The sequence below is a fragment of the Podarcis gaigeae genome (assembly GCF_964106915.1).
Source record: "Podarcis gaigeae genome assembly, chromosome: 10".
NCBI classification, from domain to species: Eukaryota; Metazoa; Chordata; class Lepidosauria; order Squamata; family Lacertidae; genus Podarcis; species Podarcis gaigeae.
In genome coordinates this window covers 17,221,062-17,235,827 of record NC_139686.1, presented here as the reverse complement: position 1 = coordinate 17,235,827, position 14,766 = coordinate 17,221,062, and the positions used below count along the sequence as shown (strand labels likewise).

At 42.8% G+C, this 14,766-nt stretch overlaps 2 protein-coding genes across 51 annotated transcripts in view; one reads left to right on the top strand and one right to left on the bottom strand.

Moving 5' to 3' along the window:
- The window catches only part of LOC310826186 (tigger transposable element-derived protein 1-like), a 1,677,490-nt gene that overhangs the window by 909,174 nt on the left and 753,550 nt on the right, over positions 1-14,766 (top strand). The gene's annotated exons all lie outside the window — the stretch shown is intronic.
- Positions 1-14,766, bottom strand: part of MICAL3 (microtubule associated monooxygenase, calponin and LIM domain containing 3) — a 182,881-nt gene that overhangs the window by 31,013 nt on the left and 137,102 nt on the right. For 35 of the 50 annotated variants that reach the window (XM_083699746.1, XM_083699756.1, XM_083699765.1 and 32 more), the window contains 6 exons: positions 11,932-11,994; positions 9,472-9,564; positions 8,729-8,881; positions 7,322-7,413; positions 2,884-4,741; positions 926-1,020 (listed from right to left, as the gene is read on the bottom strand). In XM_083699746.1, coding sequence (XP_083555872.1) covers positions 926-1,020; positions 2,884-4,741; positions 7,322-7,413; positions 8,729-8,881; positions 9,472-9,564; positions 11,932-11,994 — 2,354 coding nt within the window. The remainder of the gene's footprint in view (positions 1-925; positions 1,021-2,883; positions 4,742-7,321; positions 7,414-8,728; positions 8,882-9,471; positions 9,565-11,931; positions 11,995-14,766) is intronic. The other 15 variants (XM_083699762.1, XM_083699767.1, XM_083699769.1 and 12 more) reach the window with 1 other exon arrangement.

Below are 14,766 nucleotides of genomic sequence, written 5' to 3'. Positions count from 1 at the left end.
AAGCTTACATCATCATTCTTGGACAGCTGCCTGAGCTGTAATTTATCATCCAAGATAAAGTGGCCAGTTGGAGTGCTTACTCACAAGCAGATCTTTTAGCAGGAAAAACTACAGATTATTTGCTCGACATGCAAATAATCATACTTGCAAATAAGACCTCCATCTTGCCATTTGAAACAGCGCTTGTAGGGTGTTCTTCGCTGTCACAAAACTGAACAGTGCAAGGAACTTAGCACCTCTTTGATGAGGTAGTGACTTTCCCATAAAGCTTGGAAACTGAGTTCTAAACCAGTGATATGGTTTGTCATGAGGTTTAAACCATACAAGCCATTCCCAGTACACATCAAAGGAACAACAACTGGAACAAACATACCAGCTTTGCAAGCTGCATCTCATTCTCAATAGGAGCAACGTGAGATGGTAAACTGATGCTACAGATCACACAACTGAGATTGAGACATAGCCAGTGGAATCATTTAGGAAAGAGATCCAGCATTTCAGGCCAAAAGTGAGGATTCCTCAGGAGGACCTATATTTCTGGATCAATGTGTTTGTTCTATACCCCAATGGACAACTGATATAAAGCAATCAAGTGGTCAGCGTGCTAAATATGCATGTCACAGTTCCGACATTTGCTAAAAGTGTGTTTGTATAGATAGGCAGATCATCTGATCTGTGTAGATACCATATATAGTTATTAATAGATGTGAAAAGCAATGTTCTTCATAAACACTGAGTTTTTACAGTATAATTCCAGATATATCCAAAAGTGGGCTTTTGTCTGCAGGTTTCTTCCAGCCCAGATAAAGTAAATTAATAGGAAATATTAAACATTAATCACTTCAGCTTTCCTAAGGTTTTATTATTTAACTTGACTATGAAAGAGCACAGCTAGCTCAACATTTCCCACCCAGTTTAATCTTACCTCTCGCTTGGATCTCTGTGAAGAGCGCTCTAAGACGTCATCGTTGGAGAGGTCAGAGTCCTCAGAGAAGCTTAAGTGTCGACGTAGTTGCAAATCTGCGATGGTAAAGAAACAAATCAGATGACACAGCCAGAGGAGCAGCTGGCATCATAATGAACTTAGATGATGAGTCTCTTGAAGTCTGAAAAAAAGAACATGCCACCCACTGTGCTACATTGTCTAGAGCAGCTACCCCTTTCTCCTGGAGCAATGCCCTGGCCGTTTGTGATTCCCCCTCCCCATTTTTAATGATGTTCTTTGACATCTGTGTGCTCAATTTCTTTAATGCTGAAGGACACATTTCTCCTCCCTGGTCACTACTAAATTTATTTCTAACCACATCACTGAGAGCCATGGTGGTGCAGTGGTTACAGTGTTGGGCAGGAACTGGGGAGAGACACGTTCAAATCCTCACTTGGTCATGAAGTTCACTGGGTGACCTTGAGGTACTCACCTAGCCTATCTCACAGGGTTGTTGTTGTGAAGATAAAAAGGAGTGTGTGTTTATGCATCTATGAGTTCGGTGGAAGAAAGCAAATACACACCAGGTTTATCTGTCCCTGTTTTACCTACAGTAAGACTACATCCCTCCTCTCCTATGACATGGGAAAGAGATATCGTGCTGCTGGTATTAATTATAATAATCTGCGGAAGATCTAGGAGTGTGGCCTTTTTGCACCTCCACTAGTAACTTTCTCAGATGCCTTGATTTATACTTCTTCAATATTTTTCTTCCAAAAGCAGTGTAGATGTTCCTTGAAGAACAGCTGGGACTTATTATTTCCATGCCAAGCAAGTTATCTGGAAGGTATGCTACCAATTAGGTCAATACTGTTGCAACTGGAATGGAAGTTTATGAGCTGGGCCTCAAGCTGCAAGTTGCTGAATATTTCTGATTTCATCTGAGGCACCTTTATTACTTATTCTCCAGATAATCAACCTGCTATTTTAAAAGTTATAAACTGAGTCAGACAATTTATGAGAAAGAAAACCATCAGACCACTCAGAACACTATCCTTCAAACGGATTTGTCCAAGTGGCTTAAAATAAGAGCAGGGCACAGAACCAGATGCACCTAATCCTAAACTCCCAAGCCTGGTTGAAAATGAAGCAGACTGTTCATACTGACTTCACCAGGCTTGAGATGGGAACTGGGGGAGAAAACGATGACTCATACATCAAGCCTAACACTGCTGCTGATACAAATATCCCTAGAGTCTGGGTGTTGCAGCAAAATGGAAACTCATGAATGTGTCCAGTCATGCCTCACAAAACTAGGCCACGCATGGGATCTTTTGTAGCCCATTTGGGGCACTTGGATAAAACAGATGCTCCCAGTTAGGCAGGGAACAGCGATACCACTGGGTAGCTGTGTACCCCTCCCCCAAATGTGCATGTCTGTGAATATGCTGCTTAGGAGTAGGGGACTAATTCTCAATCATCATCAGAGCAATTGCCCCCCCCCCCCAATCAGGCCTCCCACAAGAAAGCTGTTTCAACAATTTCATTTTTAAAAGAGAAAGAGGTTGCAAGAATTGAAGGAGTCCCTGAAAGCACCCACAGAAAATATACATGTGCCTTGCATACATCACTTCAAAGGGAGCTTGTGGTGTGTTGTTCGCCAGATACCATCCATGACTGCTTGGAACTGTGGCACATGAACATCCAGAGGAACACATATTCCTATTCCTCAAGCTAAAACTAGAAATCCCATGCTTTTGTAAAATACTATTTTTTCATGCTTTCCTTGTTCCTCTTCTGCTTTTTTATGCTTATCTCTTCCTCCCCCCCCCCCCCTAATCACCTCCCAAATCACAGGTTACATTGCTCAAATATCTCTTGGGCTCATATTCTGTGTATGGAAGAAATCTGCAAAAGATTTTCAGGTACACTAAAGAATGCAGTCAGTGACACTATACCTGCTGCTCTAACTATTGGAGACGCCTTATGCTTCCCAGAATCCACCGTGGCGCCACTGGAAGGTGTACTAGGGCAGGATTTGTCATCTGTCTTTTTCTTCTTGTCTTTCTTATAGCCAGAGAACACAGACTTCCACAGTGATTTGGGCTTCGTGGCTTCCTCAGCCGCACTGCTGGATTTGTCAGAGAGCTTGCTGTCATTCTTGGACTTCTTCTCCTTTTTGTTCTTGCGGGGGGAGAAGAGAGAAGTCCTTTTCTTACTCTTCCCTCCAGAGCCTTCTGAGGATGTGACTGACCCATCACGCCCACTGGTGTCTGCAAAGGGTGAAAAGAACCTGTCACTACTAGCCTCGTGTTTCAGCGTGGGGCCTTCGCCAGCTTTCATACCCAAATGCTTCTGGGATTCAAAATACAGCTCTTTGGTCTTTGAAGGCATGGTAGATGCCTTGTGCAACTTGGCAGCGCCAGCAGCATTGGCCATCTCCAGCTCTTTCATCTTGCATAGCTGCTTAGCCATGGCATCGCGTAAGGCCTGGCTCTTAATGGACTTCTCTCTGGCTCTCATTCTTTCCTCCGCTAGCTCCTTCGCTTCTGCAGAGACTTGAGGGAAGCCTCTCTTTTGCTGGCTCCCCCCTTCCATTGATGGTGGCCCACCATTCTCTTTAACAAAATGTAGGTGAAGAGACTTCTCTGGCCTCGGTCTACTGGGGGGCGTGTAATATTTTTCATGGATGCTCGAATCCTCAGTCCTCTCATCGTAAGTGTCCTCCACGTCATCGGCAAATGGTATCTCATCTACACTCTCCACAAATGATTTCCGTACCTCCTCTCTGGAGGGCTGGGATGGTTCCCTGGCTGGCCGGATCCTTTCATTGGCTGCTGGCGGCGGGTGAGGTGTTTGCATAGAAGCCGGCTTAGACTCAGCCTCATTCTGCCAAGTTGCCTGGTGCCTTTTTCTTCGCAGCGTTGCTGGCTCTTCGTTTTGAGGTGGTGGAGGAGGAGGGCTGGATGGAGGAGTGAGCATGGTGGAATCAGAAGTGTTGAAACTCTGGCTGGCCAATGTTCTCATGTTTGATGAACTGCCCTGAAGACCCAGTCCAGAACTGCTGGACAGCTCTCTCTTAACATCACTCAAATTTTTCAGCTCTCTCTCTGATGGGGATTTTGGAGTCAGCAAAGAAAACTGCTCACTGTCTAGCTTCGCTGTGACTGGCTTCTTTGAGGCTGACTGAGGTTTTACAATGTGGATCCCCTTCTCTTCTGAAATACGCTCAGGGGTGTATGTTTTCAGGGGGGCAGACTCAAGGGGGGAAATGGTAAAGCTTGGCTCTGGTCCCCTGCTTCTGTTCACAGGGGTGAGACCCAAACTCCTCCGGATTTCAGCACTCTTCATCCAGAACTCCTCCACAAGATTATTCCTTTTCAAAGCTTCTTCTGCTGTGGTAGGGCTCCCCAATTTTTCCATCTCTCCATCTTGATTTTTTAGGGCAAGCTTGGCCAAAGGAGTGGAGGTTAAGGCTGGGACTGGTTGGAAACACACAGGTTCCCCTGGAGATTGAATGGATGCTTCACCAGAGGGTAAAGGCTGTGAACAAATAGGCAAGGGGGTGGCAGGTGGAGATGCAGGTGCTGCAGGAGTTGCTGGCTGCAATTTCACAGGTGATGCTGGTGTGATGGTCTCAGGCATTGCAACTGGCTGGGACCGTATTGGAGAGAGTGGTGCAGGTGGGCTTTTGACTTTTTGGTCATCACAGATCTTGACTTGTGCTTCCTCTCCTGGGAGGAACGGTTCAGGGAAAAAACGTACATCGGGGGATTCATCTTTGCAGGGCGCTGTTGCAAGAAGCTCCTTTGAGTCCTACACAGACAGATATAAAACACAGAGCATCATCAGTGGAACAAAACACCCACCAGCAGGTTCTAGACCAAGGAGTTCCAAACTTAGTACATATACCAGCTGCTCCATGTTTGCCACAGACCCCTAGATTGTTACGAGCAATTCTGGGAAACATTCTAGTGTGCACACTCTGCTCATATGAGGCACTGGCCAGAGGATGCAGTATTGCTGGCTGCAGGGATCTGGATTGCGAGTGTGTCACCTACAGGGAAAGTACTGGGCAAGTAGACCCAAGCAGGATTGAAAAATGGGTGGCCAAGACTGCAAAGGTCCTAAGCGGGAAGAGAACCTAACCATGGGGGAGAGGAGGACAGAAGAACTGTCCCCATGTTGCAGGTTGGTTTCTCATACTTGGTTATTGCCCCCATGGTGATGGCTGATGCAGAAGTTTGTTTGTGGCAGTGGTTGTGACGTGGGTCCGGCTCAGGCAGCCGCTGCCAGCAATATACTGGTGGTAGCAACAGCAACACTAGCTGAGTAAGAAGCGGCCATAGAATAAAGTGGTGTGGCATCGTTGGTGGTGGTGGTGGCAGCGGCAGCAGGGACGCCTGGGTCTAAACTGAGCTAAGACACGTTGGGGGCATTGACATGGGAGAGGGAAGGTGGCAAACAGACCTGGCACATACACTAGTTGTCCACCAAGGGTGAAGTTTCGCTGAGTAGAGTGATCTGTTCCCAGCAAGAAGTATGCTGTTGAAGAAGAACCCAGCAAGACTGAACACTTCTGCATTCTGCAGTGCAGTTGGGGAAGCAAGAAAGAAGAAACAATTTCTCCTTCCCTGCCCAAGTTGCATAGGATCTAAAAGAACCAAAATATTAACCCAGCCTCCTGAATTGATTTGGGGCAGGACTGGGGAGCATACACAGCCCTTGTAACAAATCACATTTTCCAGTTATATATATCAGGGAGGATCTTGTTTCTAAGAATTCCCATGCAACGCTAGGTACTTTCCACTGTTAGAATTTAATTCACAACCCTAGCTCTCAACAGATTCAGTAATATGATGCAGATCTAAGGGCAGAACAGACAGACAGCTGGTGAATAAGGACCATGAATAAGGACTACAGTACTAGCCAATATGAGTTATTCCTTCTTCAGGCATTATGACAGCATTACTTTTATATCTATTTAGATCACTGTGTACTTTTTGGACATTGTGTCACTAACGATTGTCATTCTTGTTCTGTATTTTTTTGAATTTAAGCATTTATGTTGTGCTAAAAAAACAACAAGACACACGGATTGTATTTCATAACACTAGTTCAAGTCACACGAAGTGCCAGCAAAGATGATTGTTGACTTCTGACACATCCTCAAGGAATGACTGACTCAGCTCTGAATAAGTTGGAAAATTGTCCTGCAACAGACTGAAGTAAAGAAGATTCTGGGAAATGAGTCTTTTACCTACAAATCTATGGGAAAGAATAAAGAGAAAGTCTCATTCTGCCACCGCCCACCCCGCTTGTCACAGAATATAGCCAATTAAAAGTACTGCTTTTAATTAAGCAGCAAGCTGTTTCTTAACGTCTAAAGTAAATCAGCTTTTCAAAAAGCTAAGAAAACTCCAGAGCATGAGGTACAAAAGTAAAACATGGCTACACCTAAGGTGTCAGCAGCCTCACAAATTGTACCCATAACACGAGAGCCTTCACTGTGATGGTGTCCCAGCTGGCCTCCTGTCTTGCACTGGCCCTTCTTTCATTAGCTTAAAATGATTTTATTTACTCAGGCATTTACAGTGGGGGCGGGGCAGTCATCTGAAAGATGTGTATTTTCTGTTGTTCTCTAGACATTTAGTTGATGGATGGGACATAAATATTTCAATAAATAAATTCTTGTGAATCAAATGAAGAGTAGTGTTTTCTAAATGCATATGTACTGTGTCCTTACAGAATAATATATGGATGCACTGTGGGCTTTGCTTGCAAAAACAGCAAAAATGAGAGCACCAACAGGAATGAGATCACACCTTCTCCATAGGTAGGTTTGTGATCCTAGGATTCTAAGTGTGTGGGAAGGGCCTGTCTTGATTTTTGAAATAGTCTTTAGACTGTTGAGCAACTTTATGAATAATAAATATTGTTATTAAAAGCCACTATTTGTACAAAAGCACAGTGTTCACAAATGATGCCTCTGTTTTGTACTCTGGAATTTTTCCCCCAAGTACCAAAAATAATGTAGGCAGCATTCTCACAAATTCAGTGGCTTCAGCTATCTCAATTACTTTCTTAAAACGCATTCCCATTAATTTTTCACCATTTTTTGTTCTAAGCATATTCACGGCAGAATGTTTGGAACTTGTTTTTATACAGAGATTCCAAACCAATTATTTGCCAGTCCTGTTTCAATGAGAGAAGCACTTCCACGTGCATTTACGTTGCAAGCCAATCTATTATAAAAATTTAAATAAAAATTTAAAATAAGCTCACAAATATTTTGTATATGGAATCAGGGGTTATGATCAAGTTTCTCTTTTAACATTTTACTCAGCTGGGTACGTAAGCATTAGCTATGAAGAAAATCACAATCCCTTTTCTTACTTCTTTTTCTTCTTCCTTGTGGTTTTCAGCTGGAGTCGACAGAGCAGCCCTTTCACACGGTGACTGATCAGGCAGACAGAGCTTGCAAGGGTCTGAAGGAAAACCAACAAAAAAGTCCATAACTATTTTAAACCAAATGAAGTGCACTGAGTTTACTGCCGCCTCCTTGCTTATTTCCAGATAGTCAACTTGGTACTTAACTTAACACTACCATTCCACCCAGTTATACAAGACAGTCACAGTACTATGATCGGTGCAACCTGATGTGATGGCAGCAAGCACTATTAAAATCAGTAGAGATTACTCACAAATAGGTATGCACAGGATTGTAGCTTTAGATGCTAAAATATTACACTGCTTGTAGAGAGGGAGGTGTGACTCATTACAGGTCTTGTAGAGGTGTGGCTCATTACAGGTCAAAAAGAAATATGTTTAGCAGTAAAGGGTAGTTGGACCAGACAAGGTTAATCCTAGTCTATTCTGCTTCCCATAGTGGCCTCTGAGATGCCTCTGAGAAGTGGACAAGAAGGATACAGAGACTAATTGTAGCTTATAGTCATTGATAACCCTGTCTTCCATGCATTTGCCTAATTGCTTCAAAGCTACGTAAGCTAGTGGTCACCACCACATTTTGCATTAGCAAATTCCATAAATTCTGGAAGGGCAGGATGGAAATTAAGCCAGAAGATGACAAGAGAAGCCTTCGTTTCCAGGTAAGATACTAACAAACCCCAAAGGCAAGACAGCAGAAGCAGCTTCCACAAGACTCATGCCAGTCTAAGATGGTTAGCTGTAAGTTGTGGAGTCCTCCTTCTATAGAGCCAAAAGGAAGCCACTGATGGAAACTAGCACCACAGAGGTATCCCATACCGAGAAGACTCCCCAATGTGAACATGGCTCCAGCTAGTACCCCCTTATGAAGCCTGAGTATCCAAGTAAGATCAGCTGCCATAAAAATGTCAGATGTCAAGTATTATTCCTTGGCCTTTTATTCTTTTTCTTTTAGGGCTTTTGACCAATCAGGTTTTAAAAAAGCAGCCTAGACCAGTGTTTCCCAACCTTGTGCCTCCAGATGTTTTTGGCCTACAACTCCCATCATCCCTAGCTAGCAAGACCAGTGGTCAGGGATGATGGGAGTTGTAGGCCAAAAACATCTGGAGGCACAAGGTTGGGAAACACTGGCCTAGACTATCATTCCCATAACCTGACACAACATTTCCCATGTGTACACCTTCATGGCAACCACCTGCAAGCATTCCCTGAGCAGCAAATGTTCTCTGGCAATTTGGCCACAGATTTACTTAATGATAATGAGAACCATGTATTGTGTGAGAATACTGTACTGCCTGCAGTGCAGACTGCTCAAAACTGCATGGGGTGTCAGACTTGATGATTAAATTTTGGTACCTTCTGTCTCAATGGAAGGGGCAGCTGTTTCTTCTTCTTCTTCTTCTTCTTCTTCTTCTTCTGCTTCTTCTTTTTCAGAGACTTTCAGCTCTAGTTCTTCTGCCTCTTCTTGATGCAAGCGGCACTCTGCTTCTGCATCAGATGGGATGTCATCTGCTCCCCATTGTTTTTTGCAAGGAAAGGAGAAGAACAAAAACTAAAGGATCTGACATGCAAATCTAGAGTGTCTTTGTGGTAAGATTTCACCTTGCCAACCCAGAGTCAAGAGAGATGAGTGAAGGGAAATGGTGGCTGTGACAGTAAGATTTGAAGGCAATCAGATGGACGGAGGGTGGCTGGCTCAACTTCTGCATCTGATTCTCAAAATGGCCCCCCATTAAAACAATCTGCTGGCGAAGGACTTGGCACATTCTCTGAATAATTAACATATCCTTTATTACTTTTGTATACCCATTTAGCATATGGCTAGCTCTAGGTCAATATTGATAGCAATAGGTTCTCTCCACTCATCTCAGAAGCTTTCTTGAGCACCGGTAATCCTCAAATGAATAAAAATTACAATTGTAATTACAACTGTCTCCACACACATTCACACGCTGCTAAAACAGCACATGCACTGAGCTCAAATGTTTTGGGGTTTGCTAAGTCTTGCACAAACTACCACCACTGCACCCGTTTGAGACGTGACTTTGTACTACAGAAACTATGTCTGACGACACACTAGGGAGTTCATGGTCCCATACCATCATCCAACTCTGCACCTGTGTCCCCATCTTCAATAGCTTCTGCAGGCTCAGTACCTGCCTCATCTTCATAGTCGTTCTCCTCACACAGGGCTAGAATAAATATGATACATAAAGAAACGGGAGTAGGGGAGAAAACAGATCCATGTAAGTTCAAGTTCTAAGGTGTACTGTGGTCTCTTCAGAAGTCCACTTTTGTGTGTGAAGATCTAAGCAACAGAAACAGTAATATCATGTGATGCAGACTCTGCTGAACTATACCACTAGTTAAAAGTGAGGTGTGCTGTATGTTTGTATGCTGCCCTCATAAAACCACACTTTGCATATTAAACCTTGCATGTCAGAGAGAAAACTATATAGAACTTAAAAAAAAAAACAACAACCCTAAACAAAACATGGAAGCATTCAAACCTTTTTGCATTTGAAATGGTAAAGCCAACCATGAGTTGCACTATATTATACTACTGATCATGTAGCTCAGCTCACAGATACTTTTAATAGGTTCACTTTACACATTTTTTGCCCTGAAATTGCTTGGGTGACCTCTTATATCATATCTGAAAATCTATGACACCAGATTTGTTTTCTGTTGGGTGCATTTTGTCTTGCAAAGCAGTAGTTTCAAAGCACAGTTATATCTGGCATATGTTTACCAGACTTTGGCTGGTCTGCGCAACTATCCAAAGCAAGCACTGGTTGGGTAAGCTGGAATATAGCATCTCAGAGACGAAAAGAATTGGTGCTACGTGATGCAACATTTTGGAACATCCTCTTTAAAAAATGATATTTTGTAATTGCCCAAGCTATCATGCAATTTCCCATGACTGCCCTGTTAACATTATCAAGATATATTTATATTATTTATTTATTGAATTTATATACCACCATGCCCGGAGGTCTAAGGGCGGTTCACAGAATAATCTCAGGCCGATTCACAGAATAAAAATAAAGACCTCAGAAGTCAGTGGCATGTTTAATGGAGGTACAAATTGGGAACACGTTGGTGCAAACATATATTGGTGTGGTGGAGAGACGTACCTATTCACAGTTATTGTACAAGTATGCATTTACACACACTACACAGTTAAAGATGAAGTGCAAAGGGATAAAAGCTGTCACACCAAAATTTGTGAGCTATGCACTACTGTAGCCAGAAACGAATGGATCCAACATTTTGTCCAAGTTGGTCAGCAGCCACAACTGGGTAAGGCAGTATGCAGCCGTCCTGTAAGCTCTGCTGTCAGAAGCAAAAGGTTTTAGAAATGCACTAACTACATTCATGCAAAACTCAGGTGCCAAATCTCAAGTCATCACTTTTCTATTATGCAAAATTAAGTTTCTAGCTTGTAAAAACCTGGTTCTTCTTTCCTAAAATGCCTTCAGTGACGGGGGTTATTCTGAATAATAAGTGCAGGGAGGGAGTAGGGCATTTTCCAGATGTTTTAGACTGCAGCTTCCTTCAGTCCCAGACAGCATGCTAAATGGCCACAACATCTGGAGAGTGCCATGTTGGCTAACCCTGATCCAGAAGATGATCTGGCAAGAACAGCTAACATATTCCACCTTTCTCAGATTTTTGGGTTACAACAAGCTTCAGTTTGTTAAAGCGTTTTCTCCTCTTTGAAATGATGCCAAATTCAGGGGTGCCCAGGTCTCTCTCAGGAATAGAGGAACTTAGAAATTCACAACTAGGGGCCGCTGTAAACATGATGCTTCAAAGTCGCTGTGATATTTTCCAGCCAGGTGCCTGGGCCTACACACTGCTCATGTCTGCCATATGCACATGGGCTATTGTAGCATAGTGGCTGTGAAGAAAATGTCTCTAATCCAAATGTCACCTCTGCTATGAATTCAGAGGAAGCTACAAGGCAAGCTATCATCTCTTAAAATGAGCTGACATCTACAATGCGGGAATAATCTTAACCTATTTTACAGGATTAATGAGAAAAAGATTAATGATAGAAAAAGTGTGAAGTAACTTGAACCCTTTGACGTATAATGCTATATAGTTTTATATAAATGGCCTTATTATTATTATTTGCATAAAACAACCTTCAAAACATAGAGGGATCTGCATAGCTTCTTTGAAGTGCCACGTACAAGAAACGTTAGATTTAAATTCCTAATTTCCTACTGCACAAATGAAAAATCTGTTTCCTCCTCAACAACAGCTGCAGTTCCTTCATAATACACATGGACCTCTTTTTTGTTTGGCCTGCCTTGGGAGAGGTTAACGTGGAAGCCTAGTTCATGCAAGAATTAACCATCTCAGTGAGACATGCAGCCTCCTCCCTTCTCCTTCCTCCCCAACCCAGCATGCAGTAGCACCAAAGCCATAGATAGCTCCATGGTTAAAAAAGGGCCAGCAGCTGGAACACTAAAATTCCGGGCAGGTGGTAGCACCAGCAGTGGCGGGCAGGGTTACTTGTGAGCTGTAAAACAGAACATCAGCAAAACTACCTCCTGGGACTGCTTCCAGCCACGCCTGCACTGCCTCGTGGCGTATGGAGGGAAGGTCCGATGCTGAATTAAAATAAAATAAAATAATAATAAATTTCAAAGCAACGAAACAAATACTTTGAAGGTGAAAACATCTGAAACGGAAACATCAAGGGAGGGAAACTTCAAGAAGAGCAGACAGACCAAGGAGACACCAAACACAGGGAAGACCAGACTCAAAAGTCATCCCACCCCCTGCTCCGAAAGGCGGGGGGTGGGGGGAGAAAGATGAAGCATGAATCCTTGAAGCATGAGTAATTGCTGCAGTGGTTTGTGCTACCCACCTGCAAGGAAAGGTGGTGCAAAGATGTTCGTCTCTGGTAGCAGATGAATCCTTGTCCAAGCTCTGGATCAATCAAGCCTCACTTAGACTACTGCTGGCCATATCATTTCATTCAAATCACAACAGTCCTGCAAAATGTATCCCTTTCCCTATCTGTATTATGTCCCCACCTCCCTTTGGATGGTTGAACTGATTCTTCAATTCCCACACATTTAATGCATTAAAGTGTGTGAAGTGCTGTATCAACTTTTCCCAAACTGGTGCCTTCAAATATTTTGGATTACAACTCCCACCAGCTCCATCACAGTGGCAAATGGCCAGTGTTTGTGGGACTTGTAGCTGAACACATCTAGAGGGTGCCAGGTGCAGTCAGGTAGTCAATGGCCTAAGTCCAGCACAGAGTTTGGCTTACTTAAACTCAAGGATTTCATTGGGTTTATGTATGCCTAACTGTTGGGTTTAGAACAGTGTCCTCCCACCAAAGGCTCTTCAGTTCGCTGTGTCTTCTGCCAAGCTCATCTGTTACAGACTCATTTGATGCCTGCATTACCCAGAATGCTGTTCCCTATTTCCTAATAGCCCTTCAAAGTCATCAGGTTCTTACTTCTCACACCTGACAAAGCCTTTCCTGTAGAACTGTAGACAATACAAAGGAGGAACTTTATGTCTAATTTACCATCTTCTGTATGGTACTCCTTCAGCAAGCCCTAGTCTCTTTTCACCATTCTCTTGTATTTGTTATTTATGTGACAAGCAAGAGATACTAAATTAATCTGTGGACAGTAAAAGCAGCTTACAGTTTATAAAAATCAAGATGGGGAATAGGATAAGAGGAAAGAAAACTCAAAAGATTCCAAGAAGGGCACACAGATTCAGATTCTAGGTCACCAGTGAAAGTTTATGTAACACCCTCATGTGGAATAAAGCAAAAACAAACATCTACTTCTGTTATAAAATTTCCTAGGTCCTGAGATTTACTGGCATTCCAAGTTCAATTTTTAATTTTATTTTACTTTGAGAAATAAGATCTCAGTGTTTGGGACTGGGCCTTCTCAGTTTTGGCCCTGTAACTTTAGAACCAGGAAAGAACAATTCCCTTGACCTAAAGAGGTTTGCTATTAAAAAGGTTTGATACTTCCTGAGACAGGCAGATAGAATATGCAGTTGGGTGATGAAAGGCATGGCTGAAGACTAACAGCACCTATGTGAGGTTTCCAAAACACAGGAGAATTCTGGCTGGGAAAATTATGCAGCCAGAGGTTGAAGGATAGGCATTTCCTGACATTTGAAATGTGTAAAGAGTGAAAAGATAACCTTTCTCTTGCAAAGACTGTTCACATGACCTACTCTACTTAGAATTTATTTTCAATATTAATCAAACACAGAACATTTATTAAAAGTTAGTTCTATATTAGAGGGAAGACGAGACACTGCAAATCATTTGGAAAATATAACCAAAACTGAACCTAAACGGACTACAGATCCTGACAGCTTTGTAGCAGCAACATACTGCTCTCTGAATACTAGGCACATGATGAATCCCTGCAGCTGAAGAATTACCTAGAGAGAAGTCTGGAACCCACTGCAAGAGGAAAGTAACAAGCTGCACAGTTATTGTGCAAAGCAATTACTTTATGGGAAGTACCTTAGCAACACAGACCTGGAATGACATAAGAAACATCAGCTCCAGGCAATGGCAAAGGCAAAGGCAGGCATTTCCTGGGAGCTCTGAGCATAGGAAAGGGCCCACTATCTCAACAGCAACAGGAAGCTAGAGGCAATGAAAGAGAATTTTCAAGTTTCCATGCCCTGCTTTTTTCTGGTTAACGAGGCCCACGCCCACAGAGAATGCTTTGTATGGATTTCCCCGCAAATCCTGCATAGAATAAGGAGCATTGAGCAACACCTCTTTAGCTACAGGCAAGATACTTAAAAGCATTCAGTTTCAGCTTTTAAAAGAATTATCCAAGGAAGAAGAATCCAGAAGTGTCATAGGCAATATTTGTCTTATACTTAGGACATTTCCCCTAACGCTTAAGAAGGAGCAACCTTCTTAAAACTTAATTATTTAGCACTGCATTCTCTATTCTTCTTCAAACATTTCTCAGTCATGCAGTAGATATAAATATATTTAAATAAATGAAAAGTAAAACTTTACTCTTCACAATGAATATACGCAACTCTTTCAGATCCTCCAGACATAATTTGGCTTCTAGGCCATTCATCGTTCTTTTTACTCTACTCTGGATCCCAAATTCCAACGGAGGTCTCCACAGTACTGAGGTTTTTAAAAAATGGATTGGCCTTTCTATGTGACTTTCTACACCTCTCTGCTGCTGGTATTTAGGGACTTGCTTGCTTTCACATTTCTTGCATTAGCCGCCACCACAAGCTCTCACTAGTATAGAACTGCTTCTATCTGCTTTAGGAAGCCCAGAACACTTAAAGGCCTGCTCAAAGGACTGCCTTCTACTATACCCCACGTAGGCATACTAGCAGACATCAATCATTGT